Source organism: Trachurus trachurus (assembly GCF_905171665.1).
Source record: "Trachurus trachurus genome assembly, chromosome: 3".
NCBI lineage: Eukaryota > Metazoa > Chordata > Actinopteri > Carangiformes > Carangidae > Trachurus > Trachurus trachurus.
The window spans coordinates 7,454,354-7,479,194 of NC_139893.1; the positions used below are offsets into that span (position 1 = coordinate 7,454,354).

Here is a 24,841-nt window from a genome sequence, read left to right on the forward strand (position 1 = left end):
GTCTGTAACTAACGTTGCCGCTGACATCGTCTGCGGTGTGATGACATTTTGGCAGATGCTGCTTCGGTGATCGTTTTCACTCTTTTTTTTCCCAATCAAATGCAAGCTCTCGCTGTATTTTTTTCAAAATCAGTGTGCAGGTTATTCTTATTTTCATCCAGGCTTTTGTTATAAGCACTTTTGCATCATTCACAGTCACGGAGGTTAATTTCAGTCCCTTATCTTTTGTATGTTTTTGATTGTCTGCCTAAAACTTTGATTATTCAATGCAATCAGTAGAACTACTTGAACTCAGTAATGCAATCTATTGAGACTTTGGAGTGGAGGGGAGGCAGCAGAGCTCGTGAATGAATGAGTCAAGGCTCTTCACCGCAGTGTGTTTTTCACAGACAAATGAAATCTGATTGTTTGCTGCAGAAACGCTTCGATCCCATTCAGACCTTCGTCACGGTCCCCGAAAACAGCGTTCAGTGTCACAAATGACACTCGCATCAACGCTTCAGCTAAACATTAGTCATCAGAGGTGGGAGCGACAGCAACACTAAGGCAGCCATAATCAATATTTCCACGTCAGCAATTGATCAGATGATTATGTGCGATGTGAAAGGCGTCATGCATTGTGAGAAATCCACAGTTTTCCTCAGCCTCTTAGTTTCTCTCTCTGTTTGATAGATGAGCAGCGTTTGTTCTCACTGCTATTATCAGCAAAACGATGTGAAAACACACGACTACCTGGCAAAAAACAAAGAACAAACAAACACCAGACAAAGTTAATGACAAGCAGGTGAAGAAAGTGAAGCATTCAGCAGCTAAAGGGGATAGAAGATAGAAGATGTGCTGCGTTCGTTTGCACTCGGAACTCGGAAAGATCCGGGTCGGAAATTCCAACTTCTGAGGTAAATTCATTGCACAACCTCGGAAAACATGGCCAGCCACAGTAAGCTGATGTCTTTCAAGCATCAAAAAGTACTGCTGGGGAAGAACATTAGCTATGGGGGAATCCTGCATGCGTCATCCAGTGGTCAGGGACTTCACTGACTGGTGTGAGTCCTCCTTTTTAAGCATAAATGTCTCCAAAACGAAAGAAATGCTCATTGATTTTAGAAAAAACAGCGCTGCAAACACACCGGCGGTGATCTCTGGGGAAAAAGTGGAAGTTGTGAGCCAATACAAGTATTTAGGAACTACACTTGACGATAAGCTGACCTTCGAAGCCCACGTTGACACTCTTTGTATAAGAAGGCTCATCAGCGGATGTACTTTTATCGGAAGCTCCGTGGTTTTAATGTGGACACTACTTTTATGAGAATGTTTTATACTTGTTTTATCGAGTCTTTATTAACTTTTAACTTCATCTGCTGGTTTGGTCTTTTAACATGTAAAAATAGGAACAAAATCGTGGGTATCGTTAGGATGTGCAGAAAAATTGCAGGCACAGCCCTAAATGACCTCTCCGACCTGCACAAGGAGAGGTCAGTGACCAAAGCCAGACTGATCCTGGCAGACCCAGATCACCCCTCGCACAGAGAGTTCAGGTTGCTTCCGTCCAGACGCAGATACCTGCTTCCTAGATGTAAGACGAACAGATGGAGAGATTCATTTGTTCCTACAGTGACAAGGCTTTTAAATGACCTATGTTGAATGTTGGATGTGGCTGTTTGTGTTTTTTGTTTTTTTTTTGGATGTGGTTGTTGTATGTTTTTACTACTTGCTGTGAAACAATTTGTCCCCCTGGGATAATAAAGACTCTTGAACCTTGAACCTTGAACCTCATAGCGAGCCATGCAGATGTCAACTCTTGCTGCAGTACGCGTGGAACTAGGCTATTCCCTTTTCCATAACTTCTCCCTTGCTTAAATGTCTAGGTTGGAAAATAAATAGCCTAAATAAATAAAAAACCCTTACGGTGTGCGACGCCATTTTGCTTTGACGTAATTCCGACCGACTCGGGCTGCTTGGATTCTACCAGAGTTCCCGTGTTGGAGTCCCGACTTCAAGGGCCGTTCTATTGCATTTTTCCGATTCAGAGGTCGGATCTTTCCGAGTTCCAAGTACAATCGAACGCAGCAATATTTCCCCCAGGGGATGGTGGAGATCACATGGCGCTAGGGATGTCACGATTATGAATTTTCTTGGTACGATTATTGTCAGAGAAATAATCACGGTGTTACAATTATCACAATTATTATGCATTCATTAATTTCACAACACTATGAATGTGTAAAATCAAATATACTCAAAATATAATTACATTACGTATTACAGATTGTCATCTATACCAAATGTTTACGTTTATCTTAATCGTTTTTTGTCATGTTTTGTTTGTTTGTTTAAATTCCTACCAATTTAATGTTACGTTAGTTAAATGGACCGGTAGCCTATCTGTGCATTAACCTTTATTTTGGAGTGCATCTGCCGATATGGTTCCGACATAATCTTTTTTGGGAAGCTTACTTTAGAAAGTAAGTAATCGTGACATCCCTACATGGCGCCTAAAGGGTCAGTCAGTAAAGTGAATCCTAATAAATGCTAACGTTGTTCTGTATCTGCAGGATACAGTGTGTTCAGTGATTTGTTTACCTTCTCAACTTTAGTCTATAGTCTATCAGGTGATAATAAGTCAGTGTTTCGTTTACAGCTGGTTCATATTTTCCCCTACAAACATCTTTCTGTTCTCCCTTACATCAAAAATATGGGCTGTTATTTTATGTGTTACCTGCCTAAGTCAACATCAGCTGTTAAGAAATCCAGTATATGGCAGCAACTATGATGATCATTTTCATTATTAAGTCATCTGCAGATCATTTCTATAATCTGTAAATTATGTTAAATGTCATTTGTTCTATGTATTTTCCATACATTTTCAATAACAATTATAAAGTCCACAGATTCACAACACTCACAAACCAATACATATTTTGTTGATTATTGTTACCGATGAAGAAAAGCAGGAAATCCTCATATTTCAGAGGCTGTAGCCGACAAATAGAGACAATTAATCTTTTGTCAAAATACTTGTAGTTTAATTTTCTATTGACGGTTAAATATTTGAGTATTTCCTGGTACCTTTTGTGTGTATCACAGTGTCGTGCTCTTTTTCTGTAATTCAATGTCTTGGTTTCCTCAGTGCCTCGAGGAGAAGCACACGCGGACAGAAGGCGCTCTCGATGCAGCTCACACAGACAGAACGTGCTCTGCAAACTCAAACACTGACGGAGGCAAAACAGATGACTTCATAGATGTTTTGTATAGAACTTTATATAGAACAGTCGGTGATCATCAATCAGGCCTTTAAACATTTTTCTTTTAAGTTCTGAGGTCCAGAAAGGCAGCATAACACTCCAGAAGCAGCCAGCTGTGTGAAGTGGCTCCGTGTATACAAAAGCATAGCGTCTGGGCAGCCATCTCCAAAACAAGGGAGGAGTGTGTGACAGTGAGTTGAAGAGATACACATGCCCTGGGTGTGCATCAGCTGTGCTGTGACTGGGCTCCTCTCCTTGTTGGGTGCTGTTTGATAGCTACTAGGGCGCTTTCAGCTCCACTGCACAGCCCTCTGTCAAGGGCTGTAAAGCAGAGTGGAAAATCCCCTTCAGCCTGCATAGTTAGTTTTGGCTGTGCTCTCTGTTCCACATCATTGTCAGTGCATTTGGATGGCTCCTTATCATGTAAACAAATGGTAGCTTAGCTTTGCGCTTACACATCATGCAACGCAGGCCCCCGCTGCAAAGCTTTCTGGGTTTACAGTACAGGTCTACTGAGTCTCAGCGTTTCATGTCGCTCCGCTTTGATGATGATGTTTACTAAACTTAGATACTGATATTTTTTTGGTTGTTTGTCTCTGTGTGTGTGTGTTTATGTAGGTCAAATGGAGTGGAAGTCATGCAGAGTACAGTCTGGAGGGGGAGTTTCCAGAGATGCTCTTCACCATCAGCAGAGAAGGAGTCATTTATCTCAACGCCCCTCTGGACAGAGAGACACAGGACCAGGTCTGTACAAATGCAAGCTAAACATCTGCAGCACCTGGGTAATGGATGTCAGTTTATGACTGCTGTTTAAAATGTCTAAACATACGAGCTGTAGGGGCCACGAAGATCCTCCATGAAAGACAGAGGTCTTTATTTCTTGTTTGAGTTATAGCTGTGTGCATGTCATACAATTATCTCTGTATACAGTTTGCTCTGATTTAAAAGCCAAATATTTTCTGGTTCTTAAAGATCAAAGAGAATATTGTGTAATATTTTGAGGGTTTTATTTACTTTGATTATTTGTTGGAACAAAATAGTGAATTCAAAATGCAGAAGACAAACGTCACCAGGTGTCACACTGAATGACACTAAACAGTTCATGAAAAGAAACCTCGCACTTCAATTATCTTTCCTAATTTTACTTACAGCTTAATGATCCTAATGATTTAATTAAAGGGACACATTATTGCAGGAGCACTGAGCACAGTCTATTTTTAAACAGAGGTCATTGAGAAGACGACCCGAAACCTGAAAAGCGGAGTTGCTGCTTCTTGAACATACCCTGTCTGTCTGTTTTATGAGAAGGATTATAAAGATAGAGGCTCCATTACACATCTTGCTCGCTTTAGACTAAGAGAAGAGATGTTATTTGGGGTAACATTACAAATGGAAGTCCATTTGTTTGCATTTCACTCTTGAGTTTTGCACAGAACTTAAGCTCCCCAGAGATTTGAATGGCTCAGTGAACAGTACATTCTGGCACAAATGCTCAAGTGGCCAAAGAACAACAGAGAAAGACTGCGTCACATCAGTGGATGTGATAAGTCTTCAATAACACAAGCTTCTAGCATATTGTCCACTGCGGTGATGATCATGTAATGGAAAGTTGAAAGTGCTCCATCAGCCTGATGCATTGTTATGTAATGTTAGTGTACACAGTCTCTGGCAGGAAGAAGAGGAGGATAACTTTTAATTCAGGCTACAGTACAAACACAACACGTCTCAGGTCATTGAAGCAGATTAGCAGTTCGCACGTTCATTGAAATGTGCTCACATGAAAAAAAGAGGAAAATGGTGGAGCAGACATAAGTTTTTAGCTATTTTTCCACACCCGGTGATTGAAAGGTCATGGATGCATAACTCCAGAAATGACAGATGATCCGTGGATGTGCTAACAAGCCTGAAAACGCCACATATGTCTTGTCTGAGCTCCATCAGTCAATCTGTGTCCCTGCATGAGTGATGGTGCTCAGGCAGCCTTCTCACAGGAGGACAAACTGATGGATATAGATATGCATCCATCCATCCATCCATCCATTCGTTTCCTTTAAAAGCTCACCCTATCCCATCATGTACCAGGCATGGGAGCACCCTGAGGTCACAATGTCAACGTGCGCCACATCTGTCATAAACCAGTTGACCAGATATTTTCAATCTCTCCATTTCTGGAACAAACAAACGTCATGTTTGGCTTTTTTTTTTTTGTCTCGTCAGTTCCAGATCAGCATTGTGGTGGAGCGTCCAGATGGCAGAGAGATTGCCAAGCCTGTGGAGCTGAGGGTGATGGTGGGCGACGCCAACGACAACAGACCCACCTTTCCACAAGCACAGTATCACACCGTGGTCAAGGAGCTGGCTGCTCGTGGTAACTGACAGACTTATCTATATTTATCAGTCTGTGAAAATGCAATGATGTGAGTTTAAAACATGGGCTGGAAAACAGTCGGGCTGCAATGATGATTATATATTATCAGTCGAGAAAAATACTGCTGTCTTTTATGTCTCTTATACATTTAGATAATTATAACATAATCTTATTATCTTAAGGGTTTGTACTGTTGGTGGGTTGAAACAACATTTTAAAGAAGCAACATTTCACTGGATATTTTTCCTCTGACGATATATACTGTAGACTCATAATTATTAAAGGAGAATACCGGCCATTTTTGACCCCTAAATTGTTGTCCTTATGGTCACCCAGTGTTGGGGGAGAAAAAAACGATGCAGGCAAACCGGAGTTACACCATGGCTAGACGGCGCTAGCGCTAGCGACAACGCTAAAGTATGAGGGCAATTTTTTCAACCACAACAAAAAACGATCAAATATCTATGGTACATGACGTGAATCCGATCGCAGAGCGCCTGCTCTCCCCGCCACAGAAACAAACACTTTTTCCTTGTTGTGATGATTTCTTTACAAAAATAAACGGTCGGAGATATTATGGACATTACCACTGCACTGCTCGGCCGTTTATTTTTGTAAAGAAATCATCACAACAAGGAAAAAGTGTTTGTTTCTGTGGCGGGGAGAGCAGGCGCTCTGCGATCGGATAGTAATGTCTTTCCAGGACGTTCCAGAGTTCGGCTATCTGAGGTGAGTGATAACATGCAAAAACAAAGTTTATACTGTTTATACTGTACACTATATGATTTCAGTGGTGTGTAATAGGGATTCGAGTCATGTACCATAGATACAGTGTGAGTGTGAGTGTTTGAAAGAATTGCCCCCATGGGTTAGCGTTGTCGCGTTTTTTGCTCCCCCCAACACTGGGTGACCATCAGGAAAACGATTTAGGGGTCAAAAATGGCCGGAATTCTCCTTTAATGAAGATAATCATTAGTTTCATCCATGGAAAATACTCTCCAAAACCTCCCTGATCAGCTTTCAGTGGGACAATATATTTTCCCAAAGATAGTGGAACCTTTCTGTTGAAATTTTTAATTACCTGTGAAGCAAAACAACAAAATGAGGCCTCTGTGTGATGTGAACAGTCGCATTTACTCCGTGGGAAAATGGGAATATTGTTTCACAACACAGCGGAGAAACGCTGTCTGGAAGCGGCGTTGCAGCGATGAAAGGGCTGAGAGTGCCAGATACCTTTTCTGAAAGCAGATTGGGATTTTTGCCAGGACACGGGGGGGAAAGCACCCTCACTCCTACCCATGCTCATAAAAAGCACATGGTGCGTTGTGACATATCAGGTCCCGTCCTCATAAAAGCTTTTTTGTTGATGCTTTAAAATGGTTGATTCTGGGAAATGAATTAGAAGGGACAATCTGTTAATCTTAATGGAATCACTGAGTGAGGATTAAATGAGAAAGCTATTGTCATGTCCTTCCACCCACTGATTCCCGTTCAGCATGACATGTCGCTATTTCTTATTGCAGCGAGAAGACTGTTTTATACGATGTGAGTAAAACCTGTGAGTCTCTCTCTCTCTCTCTCCCCCCAGGGACAGAGATCCTGACCGTGCAGGCGGCCGACAACGACGACCCCAAGACAGACAACGTGCGGATCTTCTACCGTTTGGTGGGACAAATCCCAGAGAGCCCCCGTGCCCTCTTCAGAGTGGACCGAGACTCAGGGGTCATCTCCGTCCAAGCAGACAGCATGGAGGGCACAGCGCCACAGTACACACTCACAATCACTGCTGAGGATGCCAAAGGTGATACAAAAACACAACCAGCCTCACAATTTTATTGTTCCCTTTACAACCTCATGAAATCTCTCCAACAGTTTTAAAATGTGACTTTGCATCTTAATATTTATGTATTTGTATTTCCTGCTCCTGAAGTAGAGCCTCATGTTGGCAGGATTACAACATTAGAGATAAACAGGGGACTCTTTTCTCTGCTCATCACTTTATAATAAGTGCACACTATTAAGCATTAGTTATGCATTAATAAATACTGAATTCTTCATTTATAATGCATGAATACTCATTAGTATGTAGTTTATAAACACAGTTAGTGCTTATCAATGATGAGTAAAACATTAACTGTGTTTATAAACTACATACTAATGAGTATTTACGTGTTATCAATGTTGAATTCAGTATTTAATGCTTAATAGTGTGTATTTATTATAAAGTGTTACCAAGGCTTTGGACTGTATTGAGTCAAAATCCAAATATTTAGAAATATACACAACTATTAATAAAGATATAAAAAGATACATTCATATTTTATTGATAAAATTCTACGAGAAATAGATGATGAACATATTTCCACCCTCTTATAATTGCTGTTTTCTTCGACCATACTTACATTATATTATGTTAGATGAATATAAAACCCATTCTGCAGACAGGTTTTCACCTGGCACTACAACAGATAAGACAAATTAAATGTGCGACAGAAAGCTACATGATGTATTCCAGTGTGAACGTGCCTGTTATTAAATTGATCACCGCATGGCCGGTCACAGGGCCTGTTGCTTATCAGTCGTAATGAAGAAGTAGCTTGAAGTGAAGCTGTTAGTTACCGTAAGGATATGATGGAGGGACGTTAGAGGAAGGAGAAAAATGATGAACAATGATTGTAAGGCAGTTACGGTGCCAGGCAGTAATGTAATATAATATATGCGTATGTAAATCAGCTTTCGTAATGGCAGTCAGTCACAAACAAGCGTTTATTAGCTTTGCGTCACACTGGCCTCATTGACTCCCCAACATCCGAGGGATGTATGCATGCACGCTAGCCTCTGGAGTGACAGATGATGTGGTCTGCATGACTCATCAATCAGGGTGTGATGAAGGCAAGATGAGGTTCTTCCTGTTCCATCAGCGGACTTTATTTGTGTGATGGTCTGACCCTGAGTCACTGACAGAAGCTGTGATGATGTCCCTGGCAGGTCTGAACAGTTCCTGCACTGTGGTGGTGACGGTGCAGGATGAGAACAACAACCCCCCGGTCTTCTCTCAACATGAGGTACCAGAACACATGTTCAAACACACACACATACACATACACATACATACACATACACGTCCTGTTCGATAAACTGTAACTTTGGAAATAAAGGCAGGCCAAACATCACAGGCCATAATAAGTGGCTATTGGACTGCAGACTGTGAATCCGCTCTGCAGGTTGCTGATCTAATTTTCCTGGCGGGGAACTAGATACGCCCTCTAATCTCAGGCTTATAGCGACGGCACCATGTTATTGGAGGAGTTTTATTCACTTCTTTGTTCTCTAAGTGGACAGTGTTTTGAGAGTTTAATCTGATATGGTTTTCTTTGGAGGCAAGTTTCCACTCATTTATTTATTTTACATCATGACCCAACACAGCGACACCCAGGGCAACTAACACGTCAGACGTGATGTAAGAACCGCTATTACGGTCTCACAGATATGTCTGTAATGAATGACGTACAGTACAATGCTGACAGAAGAAGAAAAAACGGGACCTGATGCATCTTGTCAATGTGACATCTCATAAAATGTCCCCATTTTATTATTTACTTATCCATGTATTCATTTTTTTGTTCGTTTTTTTTCTCCTTTCCTTCTTTCCCTCCTTATTTATTTTTTTTATTTTTATTTTTTCTCCTGTTCTCACAGCTTCATTCACTCATTTTATTTATTTATTTATTTATCTATTCTTATCTATTTATTTACTTTTTTTTTTCTCTCTCTCTTCAAAATTCCATTTAAGCATCCATCCTCCGCTCCCTCTTCCTTCTTTCTTCCTTCTTTCATCCTTTGATCTTATTGTTCCTGTTTTTCCTTCTTACTTTCAGGATTATTACTGTCATTAGTGCTATTATGAGTCATGTTATGTTTGCTGTCTAGCTGATGCTATCACAACTGTTATCCTTAATACCCTTTATACTGTTACTATTATTATGACCAATGTTACTATCATAATTCTTTAAAGGGACAACGAGGAGTTTTGGAAAAGCGAAGCGTTTTCACACTACATTTATGAGCCTCCGCGCACCGTAAAATTCTTTGACCGGCGCAAGACGGACTCATGTTTTCATTCATCAAGAATTAAAGTCAGAGGTTCAAAGAGGTTCAGTTACCGTCGTAATTCTCATGACTCGCCGCGAAACCGAAAGTAAGGAAACGCTGGTCGGCTCGACCAGCATTTCCACCACCACTAATAATAAGAAAATAACGATGGAGACAAAACGATATATTTATCGAAAATGGGCCGATTAACAAGTGTAGGTAGCGTAGATTCATCCACATTAACGTGAGACTTTTTAGAACCAAATAGAAACTCCTTGTTGTCCCTTTAATTTCTTTCTTTATTACTGCACTATTACGATCACCACACTACACTGCACTTGAATTACACACACACATGCACACCTTGTGTACACTTTGTGTATCCATTGCTGTATGTCTGTTATGTTGTTTGTCTTGTATCTCACAATAAAGTAAAAAAAAAAAAAAAGAAAAAGAAAACATATATAATCTACTAAATCTATATAAAATATAAAATCCACAGAAGCTCCTACCACTCATAGCTGAATATAAACTTCCACCTCTTTGCTTTGAAGCTCACCTGAGTGTAGTCAATACCTCATAATAATGACTCTGGCTGTTTGGGTGTCAATTTAACATTGACAATTGCTCCCTTGGCAGCCATGACGAGCAGCATCGCTTCTGTTCAGGCATCTGTGCGTCGTGTTGCTCCCCATCGATCTCTCCCCCTCATTTCCTGTCTCCTCTCTAGTTTCACCTGGCTCATAAAAGCACAAATTGCAGCGAAATGTGATTAAAAAGACATAAGCAAACTGTGCAAATCCAACAATCACTCACTTTCATGTTTTTTATTTCATCCTTATTTACTTTTTTGCGATGCAGCTTGTGTGATCCAGCTGGGTGAGGCGTCATTAACGCAGCAGTTGCAAGGGCCCGGCGTGAAATGTGAAAGTGGTTTCCCCTCGTTTTTTCGATGAAGCTGCTGGTATGAAAGAAAAGAAAAAAAATAGAGTGAAGATAGGCAGTTACAGAAAATCCCCTCACTCCCACCCACATGTGCCACATAATAGAAGAGAGCAAAGTCACGAGGGTTGGGAGTTACGTGGGAGAGCCATCGTGCTGTGATGATGGGGAACCGGTCTCTGGCTGTTCTTTCTGTCAGACCATAGTGACACGGTGAGAGTGCACGGACGTTACGAGCTGTGAAGGAACGTTTTATTTTGAGCCAAGAGAGCAGGGAGAAGCTGCTGCCTTTAATTTGAACAGTGGAAATTGGCTGCTGAGGCTTGGCATGAATGTCCAGACCAATAACAGGAAACACTGTTGTTGAATAAAGGCTGGAAGAAAAAAAAAGAGTGTGCTGTATATTTTCCTTGATAAAACAGCTTTATGTCTTCGCTCCATCAAGCTGACAATTTAGGATTTCTGTGGCACTTTCTGAGCGCTCATTTTCAAACAAATGTGCACACTCGCTCCAGTAATCACCCCTCGCACTCTCTCACACTCACACACACACACACACACACACACACACACACACACACACACACACACACACACACACACACACACACACACACACACACACACACACACACACACACAGACAAGCCACAAACACAGAGGTGGAAAATGCTCTTGAGCAGGTCACGCCTGAGTAGTGCAGCTTTTTCCATGCCGATTCTGAAGGCAGCGCTATAGGGAGTGATGTGGGAGGTGAGTGGTGACAGGGCGAGGGGTTCAGGGACCCTGTGGATGGGGCAGCCAGATCAGAGGCATGGCTGCTTCACTAGAGGACATCTGTGAGTGGCAGATTAAACGGCTGTCCAAACACACAGAGGTGTGTGAATAAAGGTCAGCCGACACCGGGAGGGCAAGAGGGGCCAAACATATACTCACACAGAAAACTGGACCGCTGGTCATCTGTGACTTTCACTTACAGGTCAAAAATTCCATGATATTATTTAACACCTAATGCAGCTGTTAATGCAAAGATTAACACATGTATTCTTTGGCTAAATTACTACACCTCCAGAACAAAATATCTTTATACAGATAATTTAATATGATTTAATATGTGTATGTATATTTTTCATTACATATAACAACTTGCAACTGCCTAATGACACCCAACCTGTCTATAACCCAATGTATAAGAGAGAGAGAAAGACAGCACTTCATCAGCACACACACACACGCATAGGGATTATAAATGTATATATACTTTTAATTCTATTTTATTTTATTTGTATATATATGATTCTGTGAGTTGTATTTGTTACGTTTCATTGATTCTTGATGCTTTGGCAACATAGTTCTCCTAACATTCATGCCAATAAAGCAAATTTGAATTTGAATTGATGAGAGTTGACTCTTTGTAAAAATGTAATATTTTAGTTAGTTTGGTTTATTTTATTCATTTGGTTGATTAAAAAAAGAAGCAACTGACAAAATCCATAGATTGGTCAGTAATACATGCAACCAAAAGGTGTAGGCTGAAGCAGTAGCTTATTATGCCTACCCTTTGTACATAAGATTTCCATTTACATAGTGAAAATAAAGAGCGTTCAAATAAAAACGAACAAACAAATAAAGGACAAGCAAACAACTAACAACAAAACATATTGGCAATAAAGAGCATTAAAATAAAAACAAACAAGCACGCAAAAGACAAACAACTAACAACAAAATATAATAAATATTTTATATTTTCCTATACATAAGCCTGCTTAAATGCATTTTATACAGGAGTGATCGTATGTTTTCTGTCTCCGCTCCGACAGTACGGCCCCTTCCACATCCCAGAGGACGCTGCAGTGAGCACCACGGTGACAGCTGTGCTGGCGGGGGATGCAGATGTTCGAGGAGGAGACAGCTGGCAGGTGGACTACCGTTTGGAGTCCGGAAACGAGGAGGAGGTCTTCGCGCTAGTGACCGACAAGCAGACCAATGAGGTGTCGCTTGTGCTTTCGAAGGTGAACACAACACATACACGCACACTTTCAGCCCCCATACAAACACATTTCGTGGCCTTGCTGGTCCCCTCCCACACAAAAACGCTGATAAAACTGATTTAGACCGGGAAAGTCCTGCCGGGTCCAAAGTGTGATGTTGTGCTATTTCGGTTGTTTTTCCCTATCCTGTTTGTGGTGTGAAAGACCACCGACATGTTTCTCCTCTCAGGGGCGATGTCAAGGACAGTTTTTTGGCACGATGGCTCGTGTCTGTCCTTGTGTCTGTGCAGAGATCATTCAATAGCTGGCTCTGTGAGGAAACCAGTACCATTTAACTTAGGTCAGTATTTTAGTGTGTACATTTAAAAAAGGTTGAAAAAGAAAATTGACATATGTCCAAAAAAAAAAAGAGTCCACATGTCAATGGAATGTTTTTGCCTAATAATCTCTCCTGTCCCCGGGGCACATCACCCTTCGCCTGCCTCCTATAATCCAGCATGGTGTTTTAGGGATGTGTTGGGGAATGAGTGTGTGTGGCTGTCCATGTACAGTATGTGGGTGTTTGTGTGTGTGTGTGTGTGTGTGTGTGTGTGTGTGTGTGTGTGTGTGTGTGTGTGTGTGTGTGTGTGTGTGTGTGTGTGTGTGTGTGTGTGTGTGTGTGTGTGTGTGTGTGTGTGTGTGTGTGTGCACTGTAATGGTCTGGTCTGTATGAGAGAGCCTGGGAGCTGACAAATGTGATTGAGCTGTGAGTTGCACCCGTTCCTCTGAGATAAAGCAGGAGACGTTTAAAAGCTAAAAATGGACGTTGCATGAATTTGGTTTAAAGGGATAGTTCAACATTTTTTGGCAAATTGGCCCATTGCCATAATCCCTATAGTTTTAGGAGTAGGTTAGTTACCTTTATTTGTCAGTGCAAGCTATTTTTAGAACGGCGGAGCAGAGCCGCGAGCTGCTCAGAGCTACGCTACGGAGGCTAATGGGATTTCTTGGTTTCCCTCATTAAACTCATCAAATCAACAACTCCAAAATGCTCTCGTGGACAAGTTGTAATAATAACAGAACGTTACCAGACAGAGTTGTTCTAGAGGCAAATGCAGAGACCGTTTGCAGAAAAACTGCCCCCGACAGGAACGTGCATCAGCTGTTTTGCATGAATTTTCCTCTAAAACAACTCTGTCTGGTAAAGTTCTGTTATTATCTCATAGTGTGGTGAATGTGCAGGTCACAACTTGTCCACCAGAGCCTTGTGGAGTTGTTAGATTGTGTATTTGATGATTTTGATGAGGGAAACCAATAAATCCCATTAGCCGCCCTCTGTAGCGTAGCTCTGAGCAGTTCACAGCTCGGCTCGGCCATTCTAAAAATAGCTTGCACCGACAATTAAAGGTAACGAACCTACTGCTAAGACTATAGGGATTATGGCAATGGGCCAATTTACAGTACAGTACTGTACAGTATAGATCATTTTCTCTGTGAGCAGCTGTGTTTATAGCTCATGTATTGACCTTGTTAGAAATTACTGTACAGTAACTAATAGTAGAAGAGAAACTGTTGTTTATGTAGTTTACTTCAGCAAAAAAAAAAATTAAATCCTTCACAAGTAAAGCCCCAGTGGATTAAAATGCACTTGAGCAAATCCTTTAATTCATCATGTTACAATGTGAGGTCAGAGCCACAAGGCAGACACATTTCATTATTAGAAATTACACACTGCTCACGGCCCAAGTGAATAATTAGATTGTGTGAACACTAATGGCAGTTTACCACACAGGCTGCAGATGGAGGTAAATGTATAATGAACCAGGGGGAGTGAGGGGAATCTAATCAGGATGTAGAGCGGTAAACATTAGACATCGTTTCTAAAAAAAAAATCTAATGAAACTTTGTTTGAAGTTTAAATGAAACAAGACTTCTAAGTTCAATTAGTCATTTAATATCAGTGAATGAATAGATGAAACAGACAGATTTGTCCGTAACTAAGAAAATGTAAGAATAATCTGTTTAAAATGTACCCTAAAAACAGTCATATACAGTCATAGAAGGAATAATGATAAACACTAATAAGAAGATTTGTCTAATGAGCCAACAGTACAGGACTAGTTTCCTTAAAAAGGCAGGTTTGTTATGATTAGTCGTGATGTGGCAAATAAAAAACATTTCATGGGCTTGTGAATTTACCCAGAACTTGATTTGAGGGATTTGATTTTAGAGATTTACATTTCTGGACCTAAGGAACATTCAACAAAATGCAGCTAAAGTCTTTGAAATTAAGCTAAAATGTAGAATATGTGAATTGTTAGTATCTCATGGAAATTTAGTACAGTTATTTAGAGCTCAATATTGCGTATGAGTATGAGTAATAACTATTTTAAAAGTTAACTCTGGGTCACCAGAAGTAGTAAAGCCACAGAGAATTGTCATGTGGCTTCATGGCCCCGCCGACCGCGCTCCTTGGAGATTTCTAGCATCTTCCAGCTCGTTGTTGTTTTTGGGTTTCTGGCCAACAAATCCACTGTCGTGTTTCACTCTCACGATGGTTTTTGAGCGGTTAGACAGCTGCAGATGGCTGTTCTCAGTAGATAACAGCTAATGACCGTTAGCAGCTAGCTGGTGAATATAGTTGAGCATTTACTAGCTAAAGAATTAGTTATTTTTTGCAGATAAAATAGAGCTAAAATGGGAGTCAATATGTAAATAGGCAATTGTATGCTAACAATTCTGCTACATCAACTATCAATAAAGGGAGACAATATGTAGCAATTTGTTTCCACTGCTCTGTAGTGGTCAGAAAATAAAGTTTATACAGTCCAAAATAATACATTTAATGTGATCTCTTGAATTATCAACAACATGTGATAATGAACATACCATGTGATGACTTTGAGTAATACAGAGGTTGAGATGACTAACGACCACCTCCAGAGTCCGTGCACATGATGTGATGCGCTCACACACGCTGAGTAGTTTGATGCATCACTTCCAGTCAGCAGCAGCGCTCGTGCACCCTCCAAGGTCTGTTCCCTCTCCCTGGCAACAGAGACGCATGCTGTCAGGCAGCGCTGCTTTAATAACGTCTCACTGGCCGACAGAACACGTTTATGGTTAAAACCTGACAGCAACCATGAGCTTCCAGGCAGGACTGTACTGTAGAGATGATGTTAAAATAATCAAATACAGTAGAGATTAAGATCAAATATATGACTCTTGTCCTGCCTCTAAAATCTGTGAAATCTTCAAATGTATAACAAGCATTCCTCTGCACTGTTCACACCATGATAAATGCAGCTAATCTATCCATACCCGCACTCTGAAACTACGTTTTTAATCCGTCAAACAAAGTCAACAGGTCACAGTTACTATTTTTAGTGTACAGATTATGATAATCCTATCACTTGAAATCTGCTTCTCCCAAATTTGCTCCAAATGTTTTGACTCAAATGTAGCACACACTGCATGTACAGATGTTAAAAACGCGTTTCAGCATTTGTGGACAGAGTTATCTGCTTATACTGTATATACATTTATGATCAAGTGTTTATACATTGAATACAACTTTTTCGCCATATATGTTCTGTGCTCTTACAAATCGGCGTAACAACGTGACTGGTTTACTCGGATAATTATTCCACGGACATACTCGGTGCATCATCATGGAAAATGTTTGACACATTTGTGAATCAGCTGGCTTCGTGCAGCAACACTGACACTCAAACCGTTTTCCTTGGAAGTACAAAACAGGGACCGGACACACGGGACTGCACAGCGTCCCCTCATCCCCCCCCCACCACCCATTCCTCCTCCTGCCTGCAATGGCAACATGCTGTGTTAATGTGTGGGTGTTTACCGACTGTCAGTGTCCTCATGAAATTACTCTGATTTCACAGAAATTGGAGTATTACCTTTAATTTATCTCATTTGCTGCAGCTCTGGGAGGTGCAACATTTTTAGATCTGGGTAAAACTTTGGTGGAAATGTCAGTAATTGATCAATTTATTATAGGACTAGTTCTACAATTAAAAAAATTAAAGAAAAACACTTTTCTTTTTGAAAACAGTGTCTTTTTCACTATTATTTTATTTATTTTCATGTGTATTTACTGTAACAGGGACGATACATACAACATTGCCACAAATAATGGAAAATGCGATGCATACAAGACGTCTCGCTTCAGCTAATTTGCAGTCTTTGTCCCTGGTCAGGCTTTAGAATAGGATAAAATATACTGAATGCAATAAATGCAATGATATAAATACAGTGGATAATATAGTGAATATGTACCACACAAGTTAAATTTAGCATTAAACATTAGTAAAGTGCTGTATTGACAATGGCTTGAGAGAAGTTAATGTTCACAAGAGAAGTTAATGTTCACTCATTATTCATTACTATTATAATTTAGATAGATAGATAGATAGATAGATAGATAGATAGATAGATAGATAGATAGATAGATAGATAGATAGATAGATAGATAGATAGATAGATAGATAGATAGATAGATAGATAGATAGATCCACAGGAGTGTGTCCTTGACCATATTACATACATTTACATACATTCCCACATTTCATACACCCACAGATACATAGAAACATAAAACATAAAACCCCACACCCTACCTAGTTTCCCACATTTACATATGCATTATATATATATATATATATATATAATTTGTCAACTGAAATAATGTCAGAGGAAATTCTTAAGAAAACTACATATTCTGTCCCTTCATCCCTCTGTGGACGTATGTTTTTTTTTTTTTACGCAGGTGTTGGACTTTGAGCGTGAGAGTGAATACATCCTGGTGCTCAGCGCTCAGAACCCAGTGGCTCTGGTCCGTGGCCGATACGGACCGGCATCCACAGCAACAGTTTCCATCTATGTCGACGATGTGAACGAGGGTCCGATCCTGTCTCAGAGCCACTACGAGGTGACGGTCAGAGAGGGCGAGGAGCCGGGACGGGTGATCGCCACCATCCGAGGTTATGACCCTGATTCTCATCCAATCAGGTAAAACCCTGGGTTTAATGAACACTGAGTGAATAATAATGTCTCGAAGTATCACAGCTCTTATTTCTTGTGCGCAGATATTCTCTTCAAGGCGACACCAAGAAATACTTTTCAATAGGGAAATACTCAGGAGAACTGAAGACGGTGCAGGCTCTGGACAGAGAGGAGAACAGCACATACACCATGGAGGTCATTGCAGTAGATGGACGTAAGATCGCTTTCATTATTTTAAATAAATACCATACATATTTGATATATGGGGCCTGTGTTAAAGCACGATCCATTCCTGTGCATTAGTCATTAACCTACATGTTGTTTAGGGTTTATAAATATGTATAATGTGATTTGATCGGTAGATATTTACATATTCTCTTAAATGTGACAAGTGGTTCAAATGTATTTCTCTTTGCTTTGCCACTGAATAATCTTAAAGATCTCTTTTCACCTCCCTCGCGTACATGCAAAAGAACGCACATGCCCACACTCACCACTTACCACATACTGTCAGTCTGTGCACTTTTTCTATATGCAGACAGTTTCTTAAGAGTACAGTTTTAGAAGAAGCTGCAGAAGAGTGAGATCAAGAGAAAGTCGAAAAGAACCAGGGAAGAAGGTGAGGCAAGGTGAAGAACACTGCTGCAATGTAGTGCAGATGTAAATATAATGTTCTGATCTCGGGGCGATGAAGCTGCAGCGTTTCTATCCCAACTCATCCCACCTCACCTCCAGAGATGAGTTAAGTTTGACTAGGATATAATGATGGTGAACTGTGGCTCAGGTGGTAGAGCAATTAGAAGATTGGTGGTCAGATGAAGTGCATTATATAAGTGCAAGCCCATTTATAATAACAGAGAGGAACTGTAGATGAGGAAATGTTACTTTTATCTTTTGCACATCTCTTCTTGTCCCCTAAGGAAACTCTTCCTTATCTGCATCCACCCTGGTCACTGTCCAAATCCTGGATGTGAATGACAACAGTCCAGTTCTGGTCGGAGACTATTCCTGGAAGTATCTGTGCACGCCTCGCTGGGAGGACCAAGCTCTGGTGCTGGCCTCGAGGGACAGCGACGGGCCACAGCACGGAGGACGGCTCAACTTCTCCTTACGCAGCGACGCCACAGTTCGCCGTAACTGGAAGTTGACACCTATTAATGGTGAGCCGAGGTGTTAGTTAGCGTTAGTGGATTCACGGCGAAAAGAGACGAGAGGCAAGGAAAGATAATGTCGTTAGGAGTTGCTGCTTTTCTACATTGATGTGGTTACACAAGCAGATGCTACATGCATTGTACTGCTGCATTGTAAAGAGCCAAATCCAATTTGATGATTATCAGTCTGCTATTGAATAAAATAGAGAGTAAGGCAGCAATGCAACGTGATGTTATTTATAAATAGATTTTTAAATAGAGCCAGTGGATACAGAGTTTACCAGAGTACACCCAATGTTTTCAGTTATTTGGATTTCTATAGAACGATATACGCCATCCATGAGTACAGAGTCAGAGTGATGAGGCCCTGAGCAAATTGTCCTTTTTCTATTTATTCCCACGTCGCTTCTTCACACCAATCTGGGATGGGAGGTGTAATGTAATTATGTCTTTTCTGCGCTTGTAAACTGTTAGCGTTGGGCTCATTTAATGCAAACTATGTACTGCTATGACGTCTGTCATTAAGTGATTCATCTCAGCCACTTCCCTCTCAGGGTTTTTTTTTTTTTTTTTAAATCTCCCTCTTTCACTCACCCTGTTCCTGTTGGTATTGATTGAGCCCAGCTGTAATTATATCATCTGTGTAATTTCTTTGGCGTCACCGCTGGGTTCCTGCCAGCTAATGGAGGCTAAAAGAGGAATCTCCCAGAGTGCTTTGCACCTGGTCGTAACCAATAATGGCTGTGGTAATAATGTGTACTTGTGCCAGTCTCAGAGTTGCCTGTGTGCGCGTGAGACTACCACAACCATTCATAAAAAAAAAAATGTGTGTGCATGTGCCTGACTATTCATCTCCGGTCTTTCAGAGACTCTCAAATGCACCATGTCCAAATACTCACTATACAGTTCTTTTCATCTAATTAGAGAGTGTGCTCTTCTTCCACCAAGTCCACTCTTAATATCTGAGAGAAATAAGATGGATCCAGTCAGACTGGAACATCTTTAAACAGCACTGTCCTGGAAAAATGCTCTCACACTCACACTCTCTGCTCTCAGAGTTATCCACAGTGATTCTGTGTATCTCGCCGGTCACTGATCCACCCTGAGAAAATGTCACATCAGAGGCGAAACAGTGCAGAGAGGGGATAAATACATTAACAGCCTCTTCAGAAGTAGTGCACAGCTCATGCACAGCTCGTGCTGCCCCCCTCGCTGACAAATGGAACATGAAGGGGAAAGATGGGAGAGGTGCAAGCGTATATAGAGTTTAAGACCCCAGATAAGGGTTCAAACAGCTTGATAAAATGTTTCTCCTTCGCAGGACAGGGCTTTTACGTCACACGGCCAGGCGTGTGTTTTAGCCTGATTCACAGAGATAAGATAAAGACACACATACACACTCCAGACCACTCCATGCACAGCTGAGTCACTCCCTCACACCGTGTGGGTTGTGCACTTATGTAGTTGTACTGTATTGTGTGATGACTTTTTCATAGTAAAATCTTGACACAATGAGTCAGTGTATCAGACTCAATTTTTTTTTAATCTGACATGCACAGGGCAGGGATGCAGTGGAAGTGATGCCTCTTGTCTGTATGTTTCCTGCTCTAATACAAGTATCAAACACATATACGTAGGAAACTGTTTTTTATTTTTTCTATTAAAGGGATAATTCACCCAAAATCGATAACTCACCAGTTTTCTACTCGCTGTCATGCCAAGAAAGGGTTTGGAGAACTTTTGGAGTTATCAAAACGCTAAACCATTGGATGTTTGATGTAAACACGGAAGAACATCTCAGAGTAAATCTCGTGCATGCGCACAAACATCAACAGAGCCACTGGGAGCTACTGCTACAACAAGGCTAAAAACAAAGATCACGATTTTTGGTGAAGTATCCCTTTAACTTCAGAATGCAGTTTAGAAATTGGACCTCAGGTTACAGCTGTTCTGTCGTATTGAGCTTTGGTCAGAATGAGATTTAATCAAGACGTAATAATGGAAATAACAGTAATTGCTTTTGTGTCATTCTCTTAACCAACAATCAAGTGTTCTGTCCTTCAGATACACACACCAACCTGTCCTTAAACATCCCATACCTGGCCCCCGAGGTCTACACGGTGCCCTTCACTATCTCTGACAGCAGCTCGCCTCCCAGGAGCACCTTCATAAACTTGCCAGGTAATGCTGACACTCCTGCTGATGAGCTGAAGCGAGCACAGGGGGGTTATGGGACGGGAGTGTAGGAACAATCGATAGAGATCAACCCCTGTGTGCCAGCTTGACCTAACTCTGTTCTTGTTTATTAATGATACTAATGATTTTTCCAGGCCTGTGATTACACAGCTCTCTTAAGACTGTGCTCTGCCCTGTGTAACCTTCTGACACCTTATATACATAACAGAAAACAACACATACTGTAGCTTCTCTTACACATGCCAGGATAAACTGCTTTAGAGTTTTTTTAAAGAGAAGAAGCTGCTGCTAGATTGGAGTCATGTTTAAAAATGATATCTTGTATTGCCCACTTCTATATAAAGTTAATTGTTTATGTCTGATACTGTATAACAAATGTAGTCATATATGTATGGGGTCAAACTTATTTATACTCCTCAAATGTATTATGTCATAAGCAGGGTAGTGTGTTTTTGTCTTGAGTAGGACTATTTTAAACAAAATCCAACCAGAACATACAGTACCAGATTTTTTTCTTTTTTTTTATCACTGGGTTCTTCCCCTGATCTGAGAGTTTTGTTTGTTGTTTCCTCTCCTGTTAGTCACAGTGTGTCCCTGCAACGTCAGAGGGAATTGCAAAATGGCTGCCAAGCAGTTGCAGGGCATGCCAACTATTCAGTCTGCAGTGGGCATCCTGCTTGGCACCTTTGCAGTCATAGGTAAGCAGAGAGGGTGATGAAAACAAGTTCAATCCCTCCATAAAACAAACATCTGTGCTATTCAGATTGCATTAGAGGCACCATTTATATTTATATTTATTCATAGTATGTGGTTGTCAAGACTGCATTGTCTATGGCTCCATGATTTTGTGAAAATTCAAAATAGACAAATAAGCAATGACAGCAATATTTCTGAGTAGCTTCATGTTTTATTTCATTCTTTTTTCTTTCTTTTTTTGGTAAATTTCAGGAATCATCCTGGTGGTTGTATTTGTGAGACTGTCCTATCAGAACCCCAAAAGACCGAGCAAAACGAACCAGGAGAGAGTTCCCCTGAAGATTTCCATCTGAATTAAGGTGATTCTGTATAAATCTGTTCATCTGCTCACTGCCTCGGCCAACTGGACCAATATCATTGTGAATTCATTAAGTGACCATGAATGTCTAAAAGTGAATGTATATTTCAGTTATTGGGTTAAAGTTTAGATGTACACATACCTGAAGCGCAAAATCACAAAATATTTAAGTCGAGATGTCTAATGCATGTTCAGTGCTAAGACATAACACATTTTTTATTGCTATATACTGTATAAACAACACAATACTCTTTCATAGTATGTACCTGTTATCTCTTTGTTGACACATCATTAGATCATTGAATTATAATAATATTTTATTAATTATTAATTATTCATTTTGACAAATTGCTACAAAAAGATTGTTGTAAAACCTTAAATTTAGAGGAAACATGCCTGTAAATGCTGAGATGCGATTTAATCTGATGTATAACTTCAACAGAATTAAAACATGTTCCCTGCACCACATTCATTTTACCTGCAATTCTTTAGGTCCCATTCATTCTAATATTAACTGCATTGTTTTTAACATCTTACCTGTGCACCAATTTATCATTTACTGCACAAAATCCTGCACCTCTGTAGCTACAGTACGTGCAGTCTTCCACATTATAAACCATAACACTTTTAATCTAATGAGACAGCCTGAAATTGTACTGTGTGTAACTGCATTAGCAGTGCCCTCCAGTCTCTGTGATTGAGGCTTTATTAACGCTGACCCAGACGACCTCACAGGCCAGCGACGCTATATTCAGACCTAAGTGTTGCTATGAATAGCTCAACAATTGAAGATCCACTGAATGACACTTACCCCACGGTGCCCGATGAACTAATCAGCCCCTCCACCCTCATCCACAAAAGACAATGCGTCACAAATTAAACAGATACTACATGCTCATCCATTAGCCTGTTCAGACAAAAGTTTCATCGCTTTTGGATAATTGTTCATGCTTGACTGTGAGAAGAGAAAAAGGGGGCGGCGATGCAATGAAAATGAAGTTCCTTGAACACACCATATTAGAGACTAATGGGCGGGAGGTTAGAAGCTACCCATGAAATTCAAGGATAAAACTTCATTAAATGAGTATTATTCATGTAATATGTAGAACTGCATTGTCCCAGTCTGTGACAAACCCTCATCTGAGCTCATTAGTATCTCCTATAGCTCTTTTCTTTGCAGCAGTGCGCTGCTGTCATCAGCCCCATTGTGCTAGCACCTGTTTTAAGCTATCTCTAATAAAGCAACTGTATCCTATATGCTACATTTACAGTATAAAAGGGCAAACAGATAAAGATACTATCTGGTGAATCAAATTGTAAGTTTTTGTTTTTTTTCCTCCCAGGAGGTTTGTAGAGTTAAAACTCACCAAAGCTAAAAGACAAGTTACCAGGGAAATTATTATAGATTATTATTTGCTAATACATTATCCAAAACTCAAGATTACCACATGATGAGACAAGTTTGTCAGTGTTTTGGCTCCTCTGTTTCATTGTCCCACAATATCAGGACAATACAATATGACACCATTTAGCCGAGCCCAATCCTCACTGACACAGTTTAAGTCCAAAATCCTTTTGACTTGTAACTAATTCAATTAATTTGTTCATTATTGATGGTTCCTTTCTATTCAAGTGCCCCAATAAGCCATGACAACCGGTACAAACACTGGGCCCTGAAAAGTGAAGAAGCTAAATGGAATTCAGCCATCATTCATTTTTATTATTAACACCATGTCCCTTGTGACAGCAAGCTAATGACTAAATAGTTAGAGATGGATATTTCAATATGACACTCACTATCACATGCAGTAGTAAAGCTTTTAGGTATTCATGGAGCCTGAGTATCAGTGGCCTACTAGTAGTAGTATCAGTAACAAACAGGCAGATGTGTGGACACATTAACCTTATCCCTAAAAATAGAGTCACAGAGAATCACAGATTGGAAATGATGACGACATATACACTACAAATGGAGCGGGGCTAATCTGGGTGAGGGTTAGCAGCTTATTTTTATTTTATTTTGTCTCCCAGGTCAGAGTTACTGGACTGTTGTGGACTAAACTTTCAAACAAACCACATTCTCAGCTGCTCAGCATCTCTGCTCCAGCGGGGCAGGAGGAAGAAACACTGTTAGAACGGAGCAAAGACTAGATGATATCAGAAAATATCCACATTTACATATTCACTATTACAAACATGTGTCTGTTGAGACTAGATGGTCCCTCGAATGGACATTTTTCAATGCGCCATGACTCACCCACTATACAGACAATGCTTCTGATAGTCCACACACACCCACTGTCCATTTATGTTAGGTTATTTTTATCTGTGCTAAATGTTCCAATCAAAGCACAACATAGCTCCAAGTAAAAGAAAAATACACTGAAGAGAACCCTGAGGGAGATGGGAGAGCAGAGGGGAAGGGATTAGCTTGTGACACAGGGTCAAGCGTTACGTTAGGGAGGTAATGAGCCTCCAACTTTAGCCTGGATGCGCTCTAACAGACCCCTCGGAGGACAGAGATGGTTCAGATGGTCAACGTGGGGAGCGGGGCCACAGAGATAGATAGGGGGGGGGTGAGATTTCCAATCACGCCAAAGTAGCTTGGGAAATGAAAGATAATTCACCACATATGGAAGGACACTCGGGAACAGGCACAGCGGAGCAGTGGCCGGTTTTTTCCCCAAGTGGCCGGCTGGTTTTCCATTGCTCGATTACCGGCAGACACGAGTGTTTTTTTCCTAATCCCCCCCCTACCCCATCCACCCCTCCTCTCCCTCTGTTTCTGACTTTCCCCACAG

General features: G+C 40.7%; 1 protein-coding gene across 1 annotated transcript in view; it reads left to right on the forward strand.

The window, feature by feature from the left end:
- cdh16 (cadherin 16, KSP-cadherin) overlaps positions 1–22,035 on the forward strand; it is a gene marked incomplete at both ends in the record, with an annotated part of 28,861 nt that extends 6,826 nt beyond the window's left edge. Inside the window, 11 exons of the mRNA XM_083999872.1 lie at positions 3,861–3,986; positions 5,460–5,610; positions 7,199–7,411; positions 8,599–8,675; positions 12,465–12,656; positions 17,404–17,645; positions 17,723–17,853; positions 18,560–18,799; positions 20,855–20,971; positions 21,568–21,684; positions 21,935–22,035. Coding sequence (XP_083855998.1) covers positions 3,861–3,986; positions 5,460–5,610; positions 7,199–7,411; positions 8,599–8,675; positions 12,465–12,656; positions 17,404–17,645; positions 17,723–17,853; positions 18,560–18,799; positions 20,855–20,971; positions 21,568–21,684; positions 21,935–22,035 — 1,707 coding nt within the window. The remainder of the gene's footprint in view (positions 1–3,860; positions 3,987–5,459; positions 5,611–7,198; positions 7,412–8,598; positions 8,676–12,464; positions 12,657–17,403; positions 17,646–17,722; positions 17,854–18,559; positions 18,800–20,854; positions 20,972–21,567; positions 21,685–21,934) is intronic.
- Between the last annotated feature and the right edge of the window lie 2,806 nt (positions 22,036–24,841).